Source organism: Zea mays, chromosome 7, assembly GCF_902167145.1.
Source record: "Zea mays cultivar B73 chromosome 7, Zm-B73-REFERENCE-NAM-5.0, whole genome shotgun sequence".
Lineage (NCBI taxonomy): Eukaryota > Viridiplantae > Streptophyta > Magnoliopsida > Poales > Poaceae > Zea > Zea mays.
Window position 1 is genome coordinate 12,193,917 of NC_050102.1, and position 27,118 is coordinate 12,221,034.

General features: G+C 40.6%; 1 protein-coding gene across 1 annotated transcript; it reads left to right on the top strand.

The window, feature by feature from the left end:
• Window positions 1–19,751: 19,751 nt before the first annotated feature.
• LOC103632039 (F-box protein At5g07610) lies at window positions 19,752–21,456 on the top strand. The gene is made up of 2 exons (XM_008653897.4): window positions 19,752–19,842; window positions 19,922–21,456. The coding sequence occupies exon 2, from the start codon at window positions 19,955–19,957 to the stop codon at window positions 21,140–21,142; it is 1,188 nt and encodes a 395-aa protein (XP_008652119.1). The 5' UTR covers window positions 19,752–19,842; window positions 19,922–19,954; the 3' UTR covers window positions 21,143–21,456.
• Window positions 21,457–27,118: the final 5,662 nt, after the last annotated feature.

Here is a 27,118-nt window from a genome sequence, read left to right on the forward strand (position 1 = left end):
TCCACACCCAAGAGTCCACCAAGCAATTCAAAGAGATCACCCCGTCAACTCCATCCTTGGTGACATTCATAAGGGGGTAACCACTAGATCTCGAGTTGCTCATTTATGTGAACATTACTCTTTTGTTTCCTCTATTGAGCCATACAGAATAGAGGATGCACTAAGAGATCCGGACTGGGTGGTGGCAATGCAAGTAGAGCTCAACAACTTCACAAGGAATGAGGTATGGCATTTAGTTCCACGTCCTAATCAAAATGTTGTAGGTACCAAATGGGTATTCCACAACAAGCAAGATGAGCATGGTGTGGTGACAAGGAACAAAGCCCGACTTGTGGCAAAGGGATATTCACAAGTCGAAGGTTTGGATTTCGATGAAACCTATGCACCAGTAGCTAGGCTTGAGTCAATTCGTATATTACTTGCCTATGCTACCTACCATGGCTTTAAGCTTTATCAAATGGACGTGAAGAGTGCCTTCCTCAATGGACCTATTAAGGAAGAGGTCTATGTTGGGCAACCTCCCAGCTTTGGAGATAGTGAGTATCCTAACCATGTGCATAAACTCTTGAAGGCGCTTTATGGGCTCAAGCAAGCCCCAAGAGCATGGTATGAATGCCTGCGAGATTTCCTTATCACTAATCGCTTCAAAGTCGGTAAGGCCGATCCTACTCTCTTCACTAAAATTGTTGCAAAGGACTTGTTTATATGCCAAATTTATGTTGATGATATTATGTTTGGGTCTACTAACAAGTCAACTTGTGAAGATTTTAGTAGGATCATGATACAGAAATTTGAGATGTTTATGATGGGGGAGTTGAAATATTTTCTAGGATTTCAAATCAAGCAACTCCAAGATGACACCTTCATCAGCCAGACAAAGTACATTCAATACATACTTAAGAAGTTTGGAATGAAGAATGGCAAACCCATCAAGACACCCATGGGAACCAATGGGCATCTCGACCTCGACATAGGAGGTTAATCCGTAGATCAAAAGGTATATCGGTCGATGATAGGATCTTTACTCTACTTATGTGCATCTCGATCGGATATTATGCTTTCTGTATGCATGTGTGCAAGATTTCAGGCAAATCCTAAGGAAGTTCACCTTAGGGCCATGAAAAGAATCATGCGATATTTAGTTTACACTCCTAAGTTTGGGCTTTGGTACCCCAAGGGATCTACCTTTGATCTAATTGGGTATTCCGATGCCGATTATGTCAGATGTAAAATTGATAGGACAAGCCATCAGAGACTTGTTAGTTTCTGGGAAGATCCCTGGTGTCATGGGCTTCAAAGAAACAAAACTTCGTAGCTCTTTCCACTGCCGAAGCCGAGTACATTGCCGCATGCCATTCTTGTGCGCAATTACTTTGGATGAGGCAAACCCTTAGGGACTATGGCTACAAATTGAGCAAAGTCCCTCTCCTATGTGATAATGAGAGTGCAATCCGCATGGCGGATAATCCCGTTGAACACAGCCGCACTAAGCACATAGACATCCTGTATCACTTTCTGAGAGATCACCAACAAAAGGGGATATCGAAATTGCTTATGTTAACACCCACAACCAATTAGCTGACATATTTACCAAGCCACTAGATGAGAAAACCTTTAGCAAACTTAGGACTTAGCTAAATATACCTGATTCTCGGAACTTTGATTGAAACATTGCACACATAGCTAATTTATATATCTTTGATCATATCTCTTTCATTTGGCACAAATGCATATTTCTTATTATTCTTGTGCCAAGGCTAAGACTAATGTGCTTTCAAGTATGTCTCTATGATTAGTCTTAGATTGAAAGGGAAATGGAGTATTCAGCAAAGACAAGGCTTCCACTCCAACTCTGACGGTATCACTTACCCTTTGTCATTACTCATATCACTCTCAATGGTATTATGACCCTTCACTCGTATTTATATTACCATTTGGGAGAAGGTATTAGGCCCCAAAGGGGGAGAAAAATTACAAAAGGGCTATCAAGTTCTCCGTTTTTAGCGCTTAATGCCAAAGGGGGAGAAAGTATTAAGCCCAAAGCAAAAGGACCGCACCACCATTTCAAAATTTTTGAAAATGTTTATTTCAATTGGTATTTGTGCCAATTTTCAATTGGTATCTTATTTAGTTTCAAAATATCAAGCTAGTATGAAGAATTTCAATTGGTATATTATTATTTGGTATCCATTTCAAAGACCCTCTTGAAAGCTAAAGGGAGAATTATTTCAAGGGGAGCTTTTATTTAGTCAAAGGAAAAGCATTTGAAACAGGGGGAGAAATTTCAAATCTTAAAATACTTCTTGCAATCATATTCCTATACCTTTGACTATTTTCAAAAGATTTTGAAAAGTTTTTTCTCAAAAGGTTTGCAAAAACAAATCTGAGTGGTGCAAATGTGGTCCAAAATGTTAAAAATATCAAATCAAACATATATGCTTAGAAATGCTTTCATTTCAAAAATAACTTATGCACATCTATCAAATTGCAAACTAGTTACATTTCTACACTTTGTAGTTGCTTTGGTTTGTGTTGGCATCAATCACCAAAAAGGGGGAGATTGAAAGGCAAATAGCCTCAACATTTCCCATAATCAATTTTGGTGTTTAACGACCATCACAAACCTTGTGATCTAACTTGTTTGCCTAGTTGATCATTTCTCAGGTGCATAAGTTCATCTACAACTATTCTAAGTCAACTGTCTGGAATACCGTAGATTATTTCGGACAGGAGAAGCTTTTTGAAAAAACACCTATGTGCAGACCGTTCAGGCCCTTGCGGCGGACCGTCCGCGACACTAGGGTAGCCTCGAATAGGAACACTACAAAACATAAGTTAACACTATGGACCGTCTGATGGAGAAGCGAGCACCGTCCGAGACCAAGCACGGATCGTCCGGCCTCAGGCGCGGACCGTCCGATAGGTGAAAAACCAGAAAAACCCGAAGGTGACGGGTTCAGTAAAATGTATTTTTAGTGTCCTCACGGACCGTCCGGGGTGCACGGTCGGACCGTCCGCAACTGCTTTATCTGACATCTGACGACACATTAAATGCTCTATAGCCGTTGATATAGCCGTTATGTTGACCGTTGTGATTTCAGCCGTTGATGTGCAGGGGCGGACCGTCCGCTGTCAGCAGGAGAGGAGCAACGGCTAGGAAGTGGTTGGAGGATATAAATACAACCCCAACCACCTCCATTCTCTACACCCAAGCACTCCACTCATACACATTCAATACAAGAGCTAGCAATCCATTCCAAGACACAATCAAAGCTTCCAATCTCTCCAAGTTCCACAATTGAGACAAGTGATCATTAGTGATTAGTGACTTGAGAGAGACAATGATTCGTGTTTCATTTGTTGCTCTTGTTGCTTGGTTTCCTTAATCGTGCTTTCTTCATCTCTCTCTAAGTGTTTTGTAAAGCTTGCAAGAGACACCTAATTGTGTGGTGATCCTTGCGGGGTCTTAGTGACCCATGAGATTAAGAAGAAGCACTCAACCGGTCTAAGTGACCAATTGAGAGAGGGAAAGGGTTGGAATAGACCCGGCCTTTGTGGCCTCCTCAACGGGGACTAGGTTCTTTGGAACCGAACCTCGGTAAAACAAATCATCGTGTTCACTCGTCAATCTTCACTTGATTTGTTTTTCCCTCTCTAAAAGTCCCCTTGCTCATATTGATTTGAGTTTGCTCCCAAAGGTCATCCGCATTGATTGAGCAACTCTTAACAAGGAGAACTATCCTCCGCACTCCAATTTAATTCTAACGCTAACCCTGGCCTTAGTGCAAGTTTAAGTTTATAAATTTCAGGTTTCACCTATTCACCCCCCTCTAGGCGACTATCAAAAATCAACCCAAGGACCCCCTACACTGACCACTCCCGTACTGCCCTTGCCCCTTTCAGGTAAGGTAGTCCTCGACTAGCTTTTCTAATTAGTCAGTCAAGGGCGTCCCATACCGCCCTTGTGGTAGCACTATTTTCCCGGGTGGTTCTCCATGTCCTAATTAACAATATGATCTTATCATGAACAATAATTAAACAACAACATAATTGGAACATGATCATAATAAAACATTAGCTTCCCAAAACCAGGTAGAGCAATAGCAAATCTACCCAATAATTCATCTGTTTGCAAGGTGGGGGATAAACAATGCTAGGAAAACCTATTAGGTCCCATCAAATTAACCTGAGCATGTCACAGTGATTAATAGTGAACATTATTAGGTAAAAAGGAGTGATCAAGGGCACAACTTGTCTTATACTTGCGATAACCTGTTGTCGAGATGCTGACCCAAGAGTTGGGGGTCGGGTTCCCCGTCACCTCACCTCTACTCGTAGCAATACAAACAATCAATCAAATGATGGATATGGTAACATTCACCAAAGCATAAGGAAAAACCGCGTAAGAATATTCTACGCGTCGCTACGAGAGCGTAGGTTCGAGAATCATTAAAATTGGAGCTAAAACAAAGAATTTATGGATAAACGATATTTTAGGCGCAATAAGTCTAATAGATTCGATCTAAAAGATATTGCATTTAAACTAAGCAGGTGTTAAATTAAAATATTTGAGTTGATATTAATCATTAACAATTATTTATAAAATGCGTAGGTTAGAACTATAAATTAGATTAACTAGATTATCTAGCTAATTAACATTAATTAAACAATTAATTAACTAATTGAACTATGTGACATAATTAAAATAATGTTATTACTACGTACTCGGAAATTAATATGAACCTAACACAACTTGAACAGATTAAAATAAATTATTTGGCCTAGAAGATATCATATTTTTAATAAATTAGTAGAGCTGCACAGAAATAGGCGACATGGCGCAATCTGATTGGTTAATTAAGTTCATTAAAGGTGGGAAAGATTTGTTTACAAATGCATGACCTAGCTATTGCCAACATATCAAGATTGTAGCTACTGTTAAATTCATGTTGCATGACAGTCTTGCATGTAAAAGGGCCTATGGTGGTGGTTATCCATTAGGCAGGAAGCGTCAAGCCTATTTTGTGGGAAAGACCTCTAACCTACCACTGACTTACCTTACAATCAAGCCCTTCAATCTCGCGTTGATGTTGGTCATCTCGGTTTTTTTGACGATGAACCAGACATCCGATCAACGAACCAAAAGCACGGTGACGAAGCTCTCGCGAACTGGTCACGGTGATGTTTTGGGCTGCCCAAGAAGATGAACGAACGGTGAGAAATTACTCACCGAAGTTGTTGCTAGAGTTGGGGAGGAACTCAAACTTCGACAAGCTGGTCATAGCGGCTTATGGCTGCGAGCTTAGCTGGCGGCGGACTACTGTGGCTTGGATAGCTGCGGTTCTCAATTGCGTTCCCTCGATGGCACACTAGTACACAGAAGCTCTATAGTGGCGGTCCTAGAGCTATTTGCACTAGCGTTTTTCAGTGCCGCCAGTGCTAGGGGCTAGTAGAAATTGGCCTTTTCAATATCATTTTCACTGGCTGTTTTCTTAAGCAGCCCGCCAGTGGAAATAACATTAGCACTGGCGGTCTGCTTAAGAAAACCGCATGTGGAAACATGATTTTCACTGGTGGTTTTCTTAAGCAGACCGCCAATGCTAATGTTACTTATACTGGCGGGCTTCTTAAGAAAACCGACTGCGGAAACATGATTTTCACTAACGGTTTTCTTAAGCAGACCGCTAGAGGAAATAACATTAGCACTGGCGGGCTGCTTAAGAAAACCGCTTGTGGAAACATGATTTTCACTGGCGGATTTCTTAAGCAGACCGCCAGTGAAAATAACATTAGCACTGGCGGGCTGCTTAAGAAAACCGCATGTGGAAACATGATTTTCACTAGCGATTTTCTTTAGCAGCCCGCTAGTGGAAATAACATTAGTACTGGCGGTCTGCTTACCATTTCTTGCTAGTATAAGTTTTTCTGCTTTTTTTCAAATTTTCAAACAAAACTGAATTTTATATTTATTAACACAAATCTATTTACAATATATTCTTCTGTTTACAATATATTGTTTACAACATATATTTTTTTGTTTACAGCCATAAATTTTCAATCAAAACTGAATTAAATTCGATACATTCTATGCATCAATTGTTTTCACCTATGCTCTAGTAACTATCTCGGTTAAGAGATAGTCTACTAACTTCTGTTAATATTCTAAACTCTGGCATAGCTAACGTACTGGAAGCGTCGTGATATTTCCCTTCAGCGGGAATGACCTCTTTTAATATGAATGTGCATAGGTCTTCAACTATACCATACAATGCACCTTCGGTCAAGTTCTCCAGATTTCCTTTTTGAAATTCCTGTAAAGGAAGTTTATAAACATCATCTATTCACACTCGATAACACATTTGCATCTTTAATTTACAAATACAAACATGGCTATTACTAATAATACCTTGCTAGGGTTTGTGATGTATCGTCCGTTCATTCTCATAAACTTGCACGCATAGAACCCACATAGGATCGATCCTTGTGGTTGCTTGTGGCACTACATAGATAACAGGAGGTTGGTTATTTAGTTGCAGCATTGTGTATGATATGTATTCATAAATTCACATACTTACCGGAAAGTGATGATGGATGTCTAGTGGCACACATTTTTTGGTCTAGTCGTACTTTCCACCTTTAAACTTATAGAACCTAAATGCTTTGTGATCTCAAGTAGAATCTCCATGTTATTTTAAAATTCTCAACGATATAAGTATGCATTTATGCATAGAAAAGACTTACTGCTCTAAGATACTGAGGAATTTTAAATTTGCATAGGTTGAAGATTCGTAGTTCAAGGAGTCGAGCACCAGCACCTTTCCAACCTTAGGATAAATGAGGAAGCATATCCAGTGGTCCCTATATGAATCAAATTAATTTGTGATGCATGTGTGTTGAAATTATTATTTTTATGCAAAATCACACTTACTTAAAGTTGTACGGGGCCATTATGGCTTCCCTCTCTTGAAATTTAAGCATTGCATTTTTTATGTAGGTGGGGTATCTTGCTTGAAAATCCTTCTTCATAGTATTTATACGATGCTCAACTTCTTCGTCCATCTTTCCCTTTAACTCTTCATTGTCTTTGCCGATTCTGAAAGTGTGGCTTTCCACAGATATCAGTATTGTGTTCAGATACCCAATCCTTTTACCGGCAGTAGCACCAGGCTTGGTACCGTGAAGGATCTCTTGTTGATCATGTTGCATTCTACAAGTCACACGTGCATGTGTCAGATAATGAAAATTTATATGGCCCACTAAAAATAATAACACATATATGTGGAAATATGAGCGACACTTACAGTGCAAACAGAGTCACAAGTTGCACGTCGAGTTTTTGAAGGTTCATCATTAACCACATATCCTCGAATGCAAGAAAGGCCTTTTGGTCCGAACCTATAAAAGCATGATCTGGTATATGCACACTAATGGCATCAATGCCAACTGATGATGCACACATGTACCAGTCATGCAACATTTTAATACCATCAGGGACCTTCCTCAGTTTCTCAAGAGTTAGTAGAGGTCTGCCCGGCACATATTGTTTAGGCACATTTTTATAATCTACCTTAGTTGGGATCTTTATCTTTGCGGCATTGCCTTAGCCTTTTCTGCAAACTCCTCGTGCTCGGCCCAGTCAACAATATGTGACATGAGGTCCCGTGCAATCCCTTTCAAAAATCGAGTTATATAGCAGTAGTAGCTTTAATCTTCTTTTTCTCGAATGTGGACACCAATTTTGGTATAGGCAATTTAGATTTCTTTGATTGTCGTGAATCCCTTGATGGTTGTGGAGAAAGTGGTGGTGTCCTAAATGTTGATGCTTGTGGTGGAGATAGTGGATTAGAAAGAGGATGAGGAGCAGCATGTGAAGATTGTAGAGGTGATGATGGAGTAAAGGTACTAAAGTTTGAGGAGGCGAAGATGGTTGGGGATGAGACGACGACAGTGTTGGTGGATCAACCAATTCGACATCCCTTCGAGGCCAAATGATGAAATTTTTTATGGCTTGTCCAAGTGTCTCGATTCCTTCGGACCCAGGGATGTCTAGCATGTCGTCAGATCCTTGGACGATTGTCGTCACTTCTACCCTGCAATAATCATCTGGTATGTCGCTTTCATGAAAATTGCGTCCTGGGATTGCATGCCTGTTCCTACTTTCTTTGTGCGATTATTGTTAATACCATATCTTATAACTAGTGTGCACATCACTGGCCTTGTTATGTCATCAACTAGATAACTGACCTTATTTCCCGTTAACGCGACAGAGCTTGGGACGGTTGTACAATCGGTGGAAGCTGGCGGTTAGCTGCTGGAATTATTTGCAGCTATGGAGTGGTCATCTATTGAATAGACATCACACTCGCCAACTGCTGCATCAATTCTAGTGGAGGATTTGATAGCATTTGAGACATCAGGTCTTTGAACTCTTTCTTTGCCTCCTGCTTAAAATAATCCGACAACTCTTCTTTGTACCGATCACGTTTCTTGTACAAACCTTCCCACTGTGGTCCTAATCCTTCCTTCCATCCTTCCTTAGACGAGATTCCTCGTACATGGCCAGGATGCTCAGGGTTACCGAGACCAGCCGTCAGGATGTCTCTCTCCCTTTGTGGCTTAAATGATCCTTGGCTCTGCTTAGCTGCCATTGCATATATGTTTTTCGCAGCTTCATCGACATTTGGATCATCAAAAGATACACCCGCCTCAGTTTCCCTAGGTTTTCTAGCACATATCCAATTAGCCGTCCTTTCACCAAGTTGCTCGGAAAGCGTCGGCAACCCTGTGGCCTTCTTATCGACGTCTTCTTGTCTCCATTTAGAAACTTGACGCTTGTAACCACCTGTGCCTAAGTGGTGGTGGTACTTGTTCTTCTTAGATAGTTCTGAATTTGTCTCACTTAGAGATATGAATTCAGGGATGCTCCTCTGCTCTAGAAATACTGCCCACTGACATTCTGAGATTTTATATTTTTTGTTGGATCTAGGCCTTTGTTTGCAAATTTTATATTCATCTCAGACATCTAGTTTCGAAAAATGATTGCAAGTTGCTTCATCGTGTATTCCTTCACAAGTTCTTCTGAACCCTGAGGTAGAACAAACCTCATTAATAGCTTATTCCATATTTGATTCTTGACATTAACTGACACATCTTTCCAATGTCGGATTGTGATGTCAAGATTATCCCTAACTAAGAACCCAAGTGCATTCCGAAACTTAGGGAGTGCCTCTTCTGGAGCTAGGGGCTGACCTTTCGAGCTCACATCTGAGATTTTATATGTTTTGTCAGGAAACTTGTTTGGTCCCCTGTCACCTCTTTTCCGGTCACTCTGCTTCCTTTTCCTTGACCTCTCGGTGGTTGTATCAATCGATACCGGTGTGTCTTCATCTTGGTTCAGCCCCGGTGTGTCTTGGTATCGTGCCACGACTTCATCAAGTATCGCACGATATTGAGACAAGACCTCCTATTCATGTAATGAAATGCAAAACATGCATGTGTAATAGACATTGTGAAATCAACTAATTAGGTACACACACAAAACTAAAGATGTGTACTTTACCTCACACTCTTGTGGATCATAATTAGGGTCACGTTGGAAATGACGTCGAGCGGCCCTATCTATGCTAGGACAAGGGTCGGTAGGCATTCATATCCTTCATCACTTGAATGTGCTTGAGAAACACCCTTGTTCATGTGGTCGGGCATTAACCCTTGGTCCTTGTTTACAGAACTCATTGAGCTATATATATAAGATTGCAACAAAGATTCAAAAAAATTGAACACAAAGATTGGAACAGAAGATTAGAACACAATATATATATATAATGACTAAGTTCTTACATAATACGCAGTCCATCATACTAAGTTCTTAGATATAATACGTCGTCCATCATACTAAGATTAGAACATATAGCGTAATTTCTACTCATCGACGTCGTCCATCAGTGTCGTCCAATCGATCTCCTCATCTTCATCGTCGGAGAGGATGATGACTGGCGCTATCGGCTCCACATGCACGGGCGTGGAGACAACCTCACGTGCAGTCGTCGAAGCCGAGGAGCCCACAACGGCGCGTACGATGTCTTGATGATTGAGCCTCGACTAGCGCTGGAGCTCGAGGTGGCGGCGATGCATGAGCCGTGCCGTTGCTAGCCGCTTCGCTAGTGTACGTGCCTTGAGATGCGCTGCAATGGCATCCATTGGGTCCATTTTGAGGCTGCGTTGACAACAGAAAAGTCTACCTTGAACTATATATATACTGCAGGCTGGCGAAGGGGCAGACCGGCGGCGACCGCCAAAGCTAGCATGCGACGGCCACCATCATAGCTAGTGCGGCGACCGCCATAGCTAGCGCATCGAGCGCGCGATGGCCATAGCACGCCCTAGGGTTTACTAACCGGCGCGGCGCGCCCTAGGGTTTACGACCAGCGGCGAGCACGGCGACCGGCGCGGCTGATGACAGCGGCGGCGGTGGAAAAGGGGAAAGGGAAAGAGTAAATAAAGGGACAGAGGAAAACCTGACGGTGGCGCGGGGGCATGGGGACGACACCGAGGATCGCCGACGAAGAAACCCTCGGGGACGAAATCCGGCAGCCTGACAGCGTGATGAGATGAACCGGCTCCAGGGGATTTGTAAATTTTTCGAGCTCCCGCTCGCCACCCGTTATATAGGCGCAATTTTCTACTAGCGGTTGTCTTTGAGAACCGCTAGAATAAAATATTTACAATGGATTTACATTGTCTAGTGTACTTATATATATATATATTACATTAAGTATACTTTTATATCTTCTATGACAAGGGCAACTTGGTCGTTGAGAACCGCCAGTAAATTAAGACAATGAAGAAATATATATATTGATCTCGAACTTATAGTAGACATGGTCCTAACAATAATCAATTACAAGACAAGTTTATAATCTAGGGAGATGTTATTCTGCCTTGTCCATCGTGGCGTACCCAGGGCAACAATTTACGTGGGATGCTTCGCTCAACATTCCTTACCTTGGTTGGATGGTCTATGAAAATAGACATGTCATTGAATTGATTAAAATCATCCATATCAGATACACCATCAACTCATATAGCTTGTAGTTTTCAAGGAAAAACTACATGCTTCAATTTGTCGGTGCTTTTCTTCTCATTGTTAGAAATGATCTGTTCAGCATAGAAGACCTCTGCAGCACGATTAGCAAGGATCCATGGGTCATCTTTGTAACCTACCTTACTTAGATCAAGAACTCTCACCCCATATTTGTCTATCGTGACATGTTTGTCTTCAACCCATTGACATCGGAAAACTGAGATATTAAATGTACCATAGTCTAGTTCCCATATGTCCTCAATAAAGCCAAAATATGTAATAGTCTGACCAGTTTCATCGTCTATGGCCTCGCATCGAACACCGCTATTTTGTGATATGCTCCTTTTGTCCTTGGACTTGGTACAAAATGTAAATCGACTGATGTCATAGGTTTGCCATGTTGTGACCTAGCGTGATGGTCCAGATGCCAACCCCTTAATGGTTTGTTCTTCTATTGTATCTCTGTGTGGAATGTCCTTCATAATTAGCCATGTGTTGAACCGCTGCTTATGTTGCTTCGTTACCCAATCATCTGTTTGCCCAGGATTTTGCTCGCGGAGCTCATTGATGTGTTGTTGGATAAATGGCTCCATTATCTCTAGCTGATGTAGGATGTTGTGATGTGCCTCAAGTACTGTATTGTAATCCGGTGGGATGAAGGATTTTCGTCCCATCCTACCACTTCCATACAGTCTACCCTCGTGTCGTCGTGCAAGCAGGTATGCTGGCATGCATGTTATGTTGGCGCCATTGCATACATTGTATTCATGCATTACGATCTAGTAAATCTTTTTCTGAGCTTATTTGTTTGTGTACAAGGGGTATTATCTAGTGGATGCTGGTTACTCAATTCGCGTAGGTTACTTGCCACCATATCGGAATCAGAGACATCACTTAGAAGATTTTAATCAAACAGGAGTAGAGATTGTGTAGGAAAAGTTTAATTTCCCCCACTCGAGTCTACGAAATGTAGTTGAACGGGCTTTTGGACTACTCAAATCAAGGTGGCATGTGCTACGAGGAATCCCATTTTATGAAAGAAACATGCAAGTGAAGATTATAATTGCTTGTTTTGCTTTGCATAACTATTTGTTAGACCAAGGCCACATAAGAGGATCAGAGAGTAGTTCGCATGTGTCAGATTGGTGAATGTAAATGCAAGTCAAGAAATGACATTAGTGAGATATTGGATCGTTGCTGGGGTATCATTGATGTAGTGTATGTAATGAAGTAGTTAGATGTAATGAAGTAGTTAGATGTAATGAAGTAGTTAGTGATATATAGTGTATCTCAGATTGATGGGTATATAGATTGTGCAATCATGCAATGTATTGATCACCTCTCTAGTATTGAGAAATCATGCAATGTATTGGGGTACCGATCACTGAGTAATCATGCACTGTATTGGGGTACCGATCACTTAGTAATCATGCAATGTATTGGGGTACTGATTCCTCTCTGGTACCGAGTATTCATGCAATGTATTGACAGTTTCATTAAGTAAACCGCTAGTGTATATATATTTCCATTGGTGGTTCATTTAATACAACCGCTAGTGTAAAATCTAAACATATTCCTTCTAAAATCTAAATTCAAATAGAGTTTTGAACTCTAAATTAAATGTACAGTCAGAATTCCATCATGATGCAATATATATTTGTATAATTACTTTATTCATTTATTTATGTAAATGTTTCAATTATGCAAAACACAAATATTATTTATTTTAGGAAAATATTATTTTTGAATGTGTAGTCAAATTTAAGTTATATTCAATAATTCAATATTCCTCACTTATTTGTTTTTAGGGAAATAGAATCTAATATAAAATCTTTATTAAGAGATCATTTAACTTAATGCTTTTAGAGAATGTATCCAAATATATTATTCAACCAATGGTAATTGGATTCATATAAGGGTCTTTTATTAAATATCTTGTTTCATAACATAACTATTTAAATCTCGAGATAAACTTTCCCATATTGCCCAAAATATGATTTTGAGGTGCTACAGTAGAACCCCATTGTATTGGGATCAGACTGGTGAAAGACAGTTCTTCGACCAGAAATTACCCAAGAAGTAGAAGACCAGGTTTGGATAATTAGGGAGAACTTGAGGACAACAGTTATGATAGAAAAGTTATATTGACACCCGAAGAAGACAGTTGGAGTTTGAGGAAGGCGATCATGTGTACCTAAAAGTGTCACCAATTCGGGGTATGAGAAGATTTAAAATCAAGGGGAAGATGTCGCCTCGCTTTATTGGACTCTAAAAGATCCTGAAGGAGTTGGGCAAGTTGCTTACCAGTTGGAGTTACTTAGTCATCTGGTAGATGTGCATGATGTTTTTCACATATCCCAGTTGAAGAAATGTCTTTGAGTCCCAAAAGAATAGTTGCCTATGGAAGAACATAGTGTGCAGGGTGGTCTAACCTAAACGGAGTATCCTATAAAGATCATTGATATATTGACTCAAGTCACCAGAAACGAAGTGATGAAGATGTGCAAGGTGCAGTGTAGTCATCACATAGAGGTTGAAGCTACCTGGGAACGAGAAGATGAGTTGCAAACAAAATTTCTCCACCTTTTTCATAGTTAATCTTAATCTCGAGGTCGAGATTCTTTTAAGGAGGTAGGATTTGTAATACCCAATTGTTATAGAGAAATAAAAAGAGTGGGTATATTACTTGTGTGCGTTCTCTTATTTGTTCACCATACAATTCTTCATGTTTAGAGTAACCAACTTAATTAGTAAAAGATAAAACAAAATGAGTTGTGCATCTCATGCTGGTTTTTTATGTTGTTGAGTTGCATTTGATATGAAATTTGGGTTTAGGGTTTAGGGTTTTTGTGTCACGTGATAATTAATTTTGATTCAAATCATTGATCAAAAAAAGAGAAAAGAAAAGAGAAATAGGAAATAGAAACAGAAAAAGATAAAGATAAATGCCTCGTCGGGCCAAATCTCCACCAGCTTGGCCCAAAACCCTCCCCACTCGGCCAGCCCAACCTATGGAAGTGGCATCGACGGGTGGACCCCACCCGTCAGCGTCCTCACTGGCCTGTACGTGATTTCGTGCGCGCCAAGCTGCGCATGCGCTTGTTTGCGACACCGCCAGCTGGGACCCACTGCCTAGGTTGTCACGCCGCGCTAGCGCTGTCATGTGGGGGCCACTACGCACTGTTGTTCTTCCTTCCCCCTCACAACAAACCGACACCAAAACCACACCCACCGCATGAACTCAGAGATTTTGTTACAACAACCCACTGAACCAACCTTCCGAAGCCATAAAGTTGTATCCCAGGGCTCTTGCTTCCCTTTTCATCACTGTGACCCACCACCGGTCGTGAGGGAGAGGGAGAGATTATGCGAGAGATGTGAGTGCGCAAGGTGCGCTGCCGCTGGTAAATCTCGCCTGTGCCGCTAGTCCGACCTCAGTGACCAATCGAGAGGGGGCTAGCGGGGCACCTTGCGGAAGAGTGTAGCGGAGACCTCGGGTGCAACGGTGATCGAGTCGTCGTCAATTGCTCATCGGAGCATCACCACCACCGTGAAGCCGTGGCGCGGGAACCTCCACTACGGCGTTGTCTCGGCTTGGGAAGGTTGTCAAGAAGACTTCATCGAACCCATAGAACCTCCGCGGGTGTTTGAGCGCGCTCGGTGCGTTCTGGAACCGGAGAAATTACTCACTAGAGCATATTTCCATGGTCGGCATAGTTCGGATCACTAATAGCTAGTAGTCAGAGGGCAGTGCTGAAGCATTAGAGATACTTGCTCCGACGAGTTCGCTGGTGAGCAGTTCGGGCGGTGCCATTGTGGTGTTAGTTGAGAGGAGAGAGAGGTGAAGCAAATAAGCCCTGGTCGTGCATTTTATGATGGACGGTCTAGATTGGATTGGAGAGTACCCACTTCGCTTCATTAAATCAGCACCGTCAGATCGAGATCTTGTGGTCCCAGTTTCGTAGCGAGTCGTTTAGGCTACAATCTAATCGCAGCCACCAAAATTTGGTCGGACGTCTCACATTCACTAATACCTCTTCGGTGTGGCTCGTTTACAATAGATCCCTCAAGTTTTATGAATACCAACCCGTCGTTCACATATATACAAAGATCCTTGCAGATTAGTCAAGTATTATTCAAAATGAACTCTAAGCTTCGCAAAATTAATGGTTGCAGCCCATAGGATATTTAAAATTGTGTAAATTGATATAGAAAATCATTTTATTATCAATTTAATTCTAAAAACTTAGAAAATTCGTAACTCATTTGTTTTAACTCTGAATCTAGCAGTTCTCGAACCTATGATTTTATAGCGATGCGTAGATTAATGTCATGCAATTTTTCCCTTGTTTGGTGCAATGTTAATTCTGCCTCTATATTGTTTGTTTGTATCGATGCAAGTAGACGAGCAAGTGACTGAGAAGCCTGAAGCACAGCAGGTCGATGACCCTGAGCAGGAGTTCACAGAAGGCAAATTGGGCCATTGATCACTTTTCTTTATCTGATAATGTTCTCCATAATCACTGTGACAAGCTTTGGTTAACTTGATGTGACCTAATAGTTTATCCTAGTTTTCTCTACCCTATACCTTGTTTACAAATGAACAATTGGGTAGTATTTGCTATTGCTCCATGTGGTTTTGAGTGTTATGATACATATGAATCATGATCATACTTAGTACTATCAATGGATCATTTATTGTTCATGGAAAAATTATTTTGGTTAATTGGAACATGTAGTGACCACCCGAGAAAAACAATGCTATCACAAGGGTGGAACGAGACGCCCTTGGCTGATTAATTAGAAAAGCTAGTGCGAGTTAATCATTTCCCAAAAGGGGCAGGCGGGGTGGAGGAGTGCTGGTGTAGGGAGGTCCTCGGGTCGGACTGTCTGTATAACTTTTCGGACGAGGGATTCCTATATCGCCTTTAGGCTGGAAACCGTAGAGGGTTCTCTCCTCTAGTGGAACTTTGGAAAGGCCTCATAGCGCAACCCTGCCTCGTCTCCTCGGTAGAGATGAATGGGATTCGAGACCCCTTGACAAATGGGTGACACTACTTGTGGGTAAAGATGTGAAACCTCTGAAAAGTGTAAAACTGGTATATCAGCCATACTCACAGTCATGAGCGGCTCGGACCCTCACATGAGTAATTTATGGAATGAAACTTAACCTGTCATTTGTATTGCATTGTGATATTTATTATTATGTGGTCTCTTATTTAATCGGGTTGGTATACAACTATACTTAGTAATTGCTAATAAAATGTTAACTAAATTATCAAATGCAATGATCAGCTTTAACCATTACTAGCTGAATGCCCATGCGTTGCAACAGGAATATATAATACGAGTATACTACGATAACTTATATAAAAAATGTGTGTTATACCGTTATGAGAAAATGTTTCATAATCAATTTGTGATTCTGACTATACATAAATTTTGTTATTTATAATCTATCTGTTTCACCACTACATTGCAACCATCGGTATCATGCAGATTTCGATATATGTCACGATTTGTATGGTCTCATCATTATAGAGCACGTTCCACACATACCGGAAGAAATTACATCGTACATCGTACATCGTTAGTCATCAGATATATACCACCATACACTTTTGCTTAAACAAAAAGGCAAGTGTGTGTTTGCGAAGAGAATTAAAGGCAAGCCGGCACAAAAGCTATCCCAACGGTGGCGAGGATGACGAACTGGTCATTGTTGTCGGTCCTCCTCTGCGTCACCTCTGGCGCCAAGATGACGCAACAGTCCTCGATATAGTAGTCATCGAACGCGCGCGACATACCGAGTACTGATGACTCTTGGCTGGGCTGTAAAACGAAGTGTACCCCGGGCTCATCAGCAAGGTAGTACCCCTGACCGTTGCACCACCGGATGCGCTACTCCTCTACATACATCGTGTTCAAGGACACTCATACAATGTCAGCAACGACCATCGTCTCAGCGCACAAGAATTCATGGCCAGTCAGTAGCGACTTACGTGGCAGGTTGGGCTTCAGGTGGACGATGAGCTGGACGACGTGATGGCATCGTCGTTGAATGCAGTGCCCAGAACAACCCGAGAGTCACCGATGTTGGCGACGACCATGAGGTCCCCCTGCTTGACGATGGACAGCGCGGAGCAGCCGCTCTGCACCGCGTCCAAGCGGTGGCGGCGCCAGAGCTTGTCGTACATAGCGGCATATGCGGCCACGTAGGGCTGTTTCTAGAGATCAAACTAGCAGTCGCCAAGTTTCTTCTTGTCGTCGATGAGCGACCCCAACGCGAGTGCCTCCTGCTAATGATGTTTGTTCGGGGTTTTCAAATAAGAAACATGGATTCATGTTTGGCGTTGGTTTATAAAAATGACTCACAAGTCAGATCCATGGAAAAAATATTACGAAGAATAAATGTCACGCATGCAAAAAAGGAATTTAAGTTGAAAATATTATTCAAACAAAAGAAATTGCATGTAAGGCTCTTCTTTAAATACTACTCACTCCATCCAAAAATATAGTTCAAGAATCTCGGTGATACTTATCTAATACTACGCATTGTGCAAGGATAGCATGTGGGCTTGAGGAGAGATGTAGTAGATGTGTTTTCTGTTATAGATGTAGACATAAACACACATATGGTGTAGTGGTAGCTACTGCTAGCATTTGCTTGAGAGGTCGTGGGTTCAAATCCCCTTAAGGGCATGTGTATTTTTTTTTAATTTTAGCTAGGCGCCGGCTGTACGGGGGAATGGGAATGGGCTGTGCACGGGGAGGAGGGAATCGGAATGGCAGAACGAGGAATGCCCGACTACTATTGCAGCCTTAATAAGTAGTAGAGATTTGTTGATAATCCTTTCACTACACACGAGCTCTCACCGTAAATGAGCTCATGCACATTATTCCCCATACTTGCTGAGCGATGAACGTCTGTGAGCTCACTGTTACTATAACCCCCTAGGTGAAGAGCATATACTGCCGGAGGAAGACTACTACGATGAGATCTAGGCGTCGTCTCCCAGTCAACTGTTGACGCTGAGGAGATATTTATCTTAGTTCGATTTATTTATTATCAACTATTTTAAGACATTTTCATTATGTAATAAAAATTATGACATTCGTATGTATACATTGAGTCACTATATGTGTGGATCTTTATTTGGCACACATATGAGACGCACTCGAGTTTACCCTTAAATTCGATTGTGCCTGGATATCTGCCAATGTTGATGGTGATCCAACTATATTTCGTGAATGAAAAGTGTGTAGCTTCTGAAATAGTTGTCGCCACCTGTAGTCCAAAGTATATCAATATCTTCTAATATCGTCCAAAGTATATCAATATCTTCTAATATCGGAGAAAATTCAAATGATGGGATTCATCAATAGACAATTAATTAATTTTTTGATATGCATAACCAATGTATTGAACCACTACATTTGTCTGGATTTTGATGGTTCCCTTATCCATGCTTAATATTTGATTGAGTATTATTAGGCGAGGTCACTAGAAAATTCAATGTCCGATGAATTAAATAGCAAATTTTAGATGAGCGTCCGGTAGCCCTTATTGTGGGAAGTAGAAACTCTCAATACATAAACATATTAAAGAGCACTAATACTGCTTGACATTGATAGTCTGTATATAATTGGCTGGTATAGCGCCCGATAGGTCGGTATCTATTTCTAATATCTATGAAGTTGCAATCAAATTTCTTTATCCTGATCGACGACGTAGGCACACTTTTATTGTGTGCATGACTGCATATCATCCAAACTTAAACTTTTTAAGCCCGTAGAGGTCTGTTTAGACGGTTTTAAAAAGCTTAGGATGGTACTTGAGCTTTATATAATTTACACATGAGACTTAGGAATATTAAAAAGATCCTATTAATATTAATTCGTTAATTGGACTTAGAGAGTGTTTGGTTTCTAGGGACTAATTTTTAGTCCCTCTAGTTTATTCTATTTTAGTTCCCAAATTGTTAAATATAGAAAATAAAATATAGTTTTAGCTTTCGCATTTAGCAATTTAAAGACTAAAATAGAATAAAATAGGGGACTAAAATTAGTCCATTAAAACCAAACACCTCCTTAGATGACAATACAAGAAAACTTTAAACTTTAAAGTTGCCAAAGTGATTCTGTGTCGATTACCATTGCTAAGATTGTAAGTGGGTGTTTGGTTTATATGAACTAATATTTAGTATCTCTACTTATCCCTTTTAGTCTTTGAATTGCCGAACACATGGACTAAAAGAGAGATTATCTCTATTTTTAGTCTTTGTGTTTGCCAATTTAGAGACTAAGAAGATGTTCGAATGCACTAGAGCTAATGGTTCGTTGGCTAAAAAATTGTTGGTAGAATTAGCGAGCTAACACATAGCTAGCTAACTATTAGCTAATTTGCTAAAAATAGTTAAAAACTGAATAATTATCTAGACTATTTGATGTCTTTAACTAATTTTAGTAGCTAGTAACAATTAGCTCTAATGTTTTTAAACATAGCCTAAAAAGTATTAAAATGTATAGACCAAAAAATAATGGCTAGAAACCAAATATTTTTAAAGACTAGTTTGGACACTCCATTTTTTTTAAAGGACACCTCGTTGACACTTTGGACGCCGGCACATCCATAAAAGACACCATTAAATCTTTGGCTATTAGCACGCTTCTCTCCTCCTAAACCCCCCATCTCAGCGAGGGCCCCGTCGGCTAGCGCCGCATCCGCAGCCGTCGACGCAGACCCACTTCGGCAGCCGGTGCTTCCCCGTTCGCCGCATTTTGTACTCCCCGTCTCTTGTGCTCATCCATCCCTAACCTCACCTTCCCCACTCTTAGCTTGCAGCGCGTCCCTTCCCCGCTCCCGGCGCCATGGACTGCGCAAAGGGGAGGGCGGTGGCGGACCTCTACGACGAGCTGATGGTGGAGATTCTCTCGCGCGTGCCCGTCAAAGACCTCCGCCGTTGCACGTGCGTGTGCAAATCTTGGCGCAACCTCATCACCGACCCCCTCAACCGCAAGAAGCTTCCCCAAACCCTGGAAGGCTTCTTCCACGGCGTCGTCGAAGGGCCTCTCAGCTACGGCCAATTCACCAGCCTGTCGGGGAGCGGAGAACGCGTGCCTCCGGTCGACCCTTCCTTCTCCTTCATCACGGCAATGCTGCCTGGCGTGGAGCACATGGTCCTCTTGGATTCTTGCAACGGGCTCCTGCTCTTTGGGTGCATCCGGGAGGACAAGTTCGGGTACATCGTGACAAACCCTGCGACCGAGGAATTGATGACTGTGCCCACCAGCTCCGGCTCTTGTCCTCCTCCACCTTTGGTTCGTGGGGAAAGATATGCGCACACGTTTCTGATGTTTAACCCTGCTGTCTCCTCGCACTTCCACTTGGTCCAGATCTGGGAGGATAATGCGGTGAAGGAGGTGGAAACGGTACACTCTTACTCGTCTGAAACCAAGGCATGGAGTGACAGGTCAAGCAAGTGGGGGCGAGGTGAAGAGGGCGGTGAATGGAAGCTGTGGGGTGAATCCGTGATTGGATTCATGTGTGGCTGGGCTTTGGTCGATGGTCTGCTGCATTTTCTTGTCTTCGATCTTCAGAAACAAGAGAATGTGATAATTGCAGTGGATGGGGAAGGGAAAACTTGTAGTATCATCGGCTGGCATGGTAAGGATGTGGAAGCAATTGTTTTTATTGGTCAATCACAAGACCATCTACACTGCATCGGTGTGAATGTGCAATTAGATCTGCGCTTCACGCGGATGTCGATCTGGGTTCTTGAGGACTATGATACACAAGCATGGATCCTAAAGCACAATGTGAGCTCTTTACAGTTCTTTGAATTACTGAGTCACCCAATCAGAGACTTCGATATTATGGCCATTCATCCAGATCACAATTCGTTCATCCTTGTTCAGCACTGGAACCAGAAACTTGTATCATATAACATGGATACTCAGGAACTGCGTGGTCTCTGCAATCTTGAAAAGGGCTATGTGGTTATTACCCCTTACATACCCTGTTTCTTGGAGTCATCTGTTCTTGCCACCAAACACTGAGGTTGTTGTTTCTGGGGGACTTCTCTGCATGTTCAACAAGAGCTTGATCATCCAAGTGTTGGGCAAACTAGCAGTGTGGGTAAATCTACTAGAATTAGGTTGTGCAAAGTTGGATTACATGTCTTTAGGTGATCTAGTCTGATGATGCTTTAATGTCCTTTCGTAATGCTTTGAGAAAGCTGTTTACAGGACAACATGGTTAGTTCCATGATATATAAGTGAAAAAGCTGTTTACAGGACAGCATGGTTAGTTCTATGATATATCAAATTAGATCACACTTAATTGCTGGCCAATATAGTTATTAGCTTCGGTTTATATTGTGATTATTCAATATTGAATGCACACCTATGGTATTACCCTGTGTGTTCAGCTTGTTGGCTTTTCCCCTCTGTTTTTTTCTTCTTAATATAATACTTCCTCTGCTCCAATTTATAATTCATTTGACTTTTTATCCTAAGTTTGACCGTTGTCTTATTAAAAAAATCATAATTATTGTTAATCTTTGACGTGATATTGTTTAGTATATAATATACTTTAAATGCGGCTTTGAATTTTTCATTTTTTTCGCAAAAAAAATTGAATAGATGGGCCGGTCAAACAAGCCACAAAAAATTCAAGCGAATTATAATTTGGGATGGATTGAGTAATAAGTAATTCTGCATGTTGTAAAAAATAATAAATATTCTGCACACATAAAAAAGGGGACTAGAGCATAAATGTTGAGGTAACTTTATTTTTTAATACTACATGTCTTGTTCGCATTTTCCATCTAATTTAGGAAATTTCATTTCTGAAAACCTCCCATTTAGTACTACTTGAAGAACTGAGCACACATGTCTTGCATTTCCAATCCTGTTTCACCAACAGGAGAAGAAACGACTTTTTGAGTGTAATTGTTCTTTGAATGTAAATTTTATTGTTGAAACGATCTTTGACGCTAACTATTCTAAGCTCAGGTTTATAGTATGTAGTTGTATCTTGCTTGACTATGTGTATTTATACTTTTCTCTGTGATGCGCAAATTCTCTGGATTCAGATACTAGAATGTGGCAGTGATGTTGTTTCACAGGATGCATCTGCCTTATGATTTGAGGGTCAAGTGGAGGAACATGAAGTAGTGGGATGTAGTCATTGTGTCATATTAAACTACTAACAATACCTTCATCTCCTTGAGTCCATCTGAAAATCTGATGTTGTCCACATGGAACACTGATGTGGTACTAGAACATAGCCTAACTTCTATGTTGATGCTTGGTAAGAGCTCTATAAAATTTGACCCCATGCCATATAATATAATTGTTTGAATCGACAAGTTACTGTAAAATTTATAAGAATCGTTTTCCCTTAGCTAAAGAGCTCATTATGCACCCTGTAAAATGTTATGTACACTACATCTCTGTCGTTTTTCCATAGAATCCTATTTTATTTCCTTTTTACTGTGCCTTTGTATCTTTTTACTTAGCTAAAGTTGAGATTCATGTCACCTCTAGTATAAGTCAATGTCGGATCTGCAAAAAGGATTTGATATATATTATGATGCATCTCGTTAAGGATTGGAAAAAGCACGAGTTGAACTATCCGACACATGATCTAGAACTGTAAAGCCCAAAATTTGTATAAGAGAAAATAATAAAATAAAGAAAGAAAAAATAGTAAATTCAGATATATCAAATTATACTTGAGCTTTGAATTTTGAGGACTGAATCGGAACCAAGAATTAATTTAGAAAATAAGTAATACAAAGGTTTTCTGTTCAACTAAATGATTATTCATTTCATTAAATGATACACTATAAGCATTTATTTAAATGAGTACTAAATTTAGATGACTCAAATCTAGACTAGACTTTTTAAATTTAACTCATAAAATGGAAGCTCATGAAAATAAATAGTAGAAGATAATCCATTGATTTGTTCTCCTCATAAATTATACATACTCTTAAAATCATCTAGAAACCCTTAAATGAAAGTATACACCACGTTCTTTCAAAATAAATAGGTAATGAATATTGATTCACTTTCAAGTAAACTACACACAAAGTGGTGTTTTATTAAGATATATCATTTACATGTACACATTACATATTTGAAAATAATTACCTAAATAGGATAATAAATGATTTTTTTAAAAAAATATAGATATCTGCATCCCATGCTGACATTTTGCTTGTGCATTCTAATTTTGAAGTTCAAACTCTACTTGAATTTGGTTTTAATTGGACAAAAATAAAAAGAAAGAGAGGGATCAACCTGCTGATTGGGCCAAAACCGACCCGCTTCATTCCTCCCATGCGGCCCATCCCGTGGCAATCTACACGCACGGCGCACCTACCACCGACTTGTGGAGCCCACACCGTCAGCCTCTTATCGCACGCAGCGGAAACAACCAGGTCTTTCCTCTAACTGCCGCGCGGGTCCCGCTGGTTGGCTTCTCAGGGCACATGCACGCATCCTTCTCCGGTCACTTACGGGTGGGCCACCCCTGTCGGACTTATCTCCTACCCTAGATCCGCTCGCTAAACCAAAACCAAAACGGTCGGCCGGTACTCTCGGGTTGTTGAAACCACGCACCCGCGATCCTCGCCCCGTGTATAAAGAGGCAAGGACACCGCCCCGAAGTCGCATCTCGTGTCACCGGGACAGCTCGGTAGTCGAGGTTAGAGTTTTGGGCGGAAAACCAGAATTAAAGTTGGGTTAATCACGATAGAATATTATCTCATATGGTGTATATTAATCAATTTGTAATATAGTTTAATAATTAAATCACATAGATTTTCCATAAATCACAACTCCTTAACCATAACTCCGATTTTAGTGGTTCGCGAACCCACGATCTCGTAGCGACGTGTAGATTATTATTATGCAGTTTGTTCTTATATTTGATGTGATGTTAATTATGCATATACCATGTTTGTATGTATTGCTACGACTAGCAGTGAGGTCACGAGAATATGAAGATCATCCTGGTACCTGGAATCTCAAGTCACAGGCAAGTTGTGCCCTTGATAACTTTTAGTTATCCAATAATGTTCTATATAATCATTTTGGCATACATAGGCTTAATTATGATGGGACCCAATAGGTAACCGTAGTTTGGTTATCTTTACACCTTGTTTATCCTGAACTATTTGGGTAGTTTTTGCTGTTGCTCTATATGGTTTTGGGATTAATATTACATTATGATTATGTTCCAATTATACTGTTGTATTACTTATTGTTCATGACAAGATCATTATATTAATTGGAACAAGGAGCTTAACTTGAGAAACATGTGCCACCACAAGGGTGGAATGGGACGCCCTTGGCTGACTAACTAGGAAAGCTAGTGGAGGACTACCTTACCCGATAGGGGCAAGGGCAGTAGGGGAGTAGGCGTGTAGGGAGGTTCTCGGGTTGATTTTGCTGCCATGGCGGTTAGACGGGGGATTTCTGCATTCTGTAGCGGGTTTTCTGAAGCTAGTGGAACTTTGTAAAGGCCTCATAGTGGATCTCTAGCCATTCACCTCAGCAGTGTCTAAGGATATGTGGTCCTGAGATAGACAGTCTCCGCGAAACCATACTGAAACAGAAGTATTGGTGGTATGACATAAAGAGAGATGTAGCCTCGCATGTAGCAGTGTGTGATTTTTGCTAGAAGGGAAAAGATGATCATATGTAACACTCCAAAATCATATTTTGGTGAATTAAGAAAAATCCCTAAAGCATATTATAACAAAGTTATGAATTGAGACTATCTTCCCTATAATTTAATAAATAGTAAATATAAAATGTTGGCTATGTACTTAAACTATAATAAATAGGATAGTGAGTTATTTCTATATAAATTACTCCTATTGGATTATATAAATATGTGAATTCCATGCTTATTAAATTTCATGCATACAAATACTTATTTGAGCAAAGTAAATAAGGAGTAAATAAGTGTAAAATATTTGCTGTTTTGATTCGGCATATAAATATGGTTTCAAAATTTAAAATCAGATTTGAATTGGGATAGTTAAATCTGGAAATAAAAAGCAGAAAAATAGAATAGCAAATAAAAGGCTTACCTATTCGGCCACTTAAGAAACACAACTCACGTGAGTTTTTCCTCCTATTTTTTATTCCACTTGTCGGATCTTACATCACCGTTACATCATCCATGACATCACCTATCCTTTGCTATTCGTTACAAACTAACCACCGTAGTTATTGTAACCGCCCGGACAAACTTCTCACCTGCGCAATGGATTTGGTTTCGAGTTTGTTAGAGTTCCTAATAGATAGAATAGGATTGTAACAGATAAGTACCAGATTAGATCTATCATGTAATAGATTTGATTTCGAGTTTGTTAGAGTTCCTAATATATAGCATATGATTTTAACAGATAAGTACTAGATTAGATCTATTATGTAACCACCCACCTCCCAGCCTATATAAATCCATGCCACCATAACACCTCAAGCCATCAATCAAAGACTCATCTCATCCATAGCCTCGCAGCAGCCACTGCTCGCCGGTGGGCCTGCCACCGCGGATAGGATATCGCAGCCCCGTTCCAGCGTAAACAAGATCGTGCGAGGGAGAAACAACCCTGTCCATCGATCCGTTGATGAGCGCTCGCGATTGAATCTCAAATACCCCATCGTGATCGAAAACAGTAGTCGTTGATCTCAGATCTGTTGGCCGAGATCAGATCGCGAGATCCTTTAATCTCGGGCGTTGATTTTAGATCGGACCGCTGTGATAGAATACCTGTTCAGGTGAGATAAGTCTCTGATCCCTGTCGTCAGATTTGGATCCCACGACTAGCAATCCACCGTACCCCTTCGCCATGTCCATCTTTATAAAGAGACCATCTAGTTTCCCAAAACTAACCCGTAGTCCACTCATGCACAAAGAACCTTACATGTGAGTCCTGTTTTTAATAGATTAGCCCCTCCTTTTCTAGGGAATTATGGTCGTCGTCCATTAGGGGATATGATCTATATAATATAAGTCGAAATTATATTTCTAATATGAAAATAATTCTAGAAAATTTAAAATTCATATCTTTCTCGTTTTAACTCCGTTTTGGCCCGTTCCAATTGTGTTAGCTTCATAATAAAATTGTCTACATAGTAACAACCATGTTTATAACATAACACCTACATTTAGAACTAATATGATTAACCCATGTTTATTGGATTAACTTGTCTAAGTTAATAATTGGAATTAGGTCATCTATAAGTTGACTAGAATGTGAACTAGTGGCCGCTTGAATTAAAAGTTGGATGGAGTTAGTTACCTTTTTATCACATGCTTTATGTTAATCCACATAGAACATAATCCTCATATATAATCACATAGGTCTTCTGAAAATCATATCTTTTTCACCATAACTTCGATTTTAGTGATTCTCGAACCTACGCTCTTGTAGCAGCACATAGAATATTCTTACATTGTCTGTTCTCATATTTAATGTACTATTATTTTTAAGTACTTTTTGTCTATTTGTATGTGTTGCTACGAGTAGCAGTGAGGTTACGATAGTATGGATACAAAGCTAAACTTTAGCTCAGCCTACCATCTCCAAACAAATGGCCAAACCGAAAGGACCAATCAAGTGTTGGAGGATATGTTGAGATCTTGTGCTCTTAAACATGGTGGCAGTTGGGATAAGAGTTTACCCTATGCAGAGTTTTCCTATAATAACAGTTATCAGACTGGTTTAAAGATGTCCCCATTTGAAGCATTGTACGGAAGAGAATGTAGATGTCACACCCGAGTTTCAGGGGCACCAAGACCCGGGCGCGAACATAATCACCAGGTGTGTTGGGACCAAGTCTCACACATATGATGAATCATGGTACAGAAACGAATGTCACAACTTTTCTATATAATAGGAGTTCTGTACAAAATAAATAAATAGATAATTACATCATAAGGAGACAACGATCCAGCAACCCAAAGTTGACTGGGAGATGACGGCCTAGATGTGAATCATCTAGGCCCCT

Excerpts from the sequence above, each read along its gene's own strand:
- LOC103632039 (XM_008653897.4), top strand. The coding sequence starts at position 19,955 with ATGGACTGCGCAAAGGGGAGGGCGGTGGCGGACCTCTACGACGAGCTG.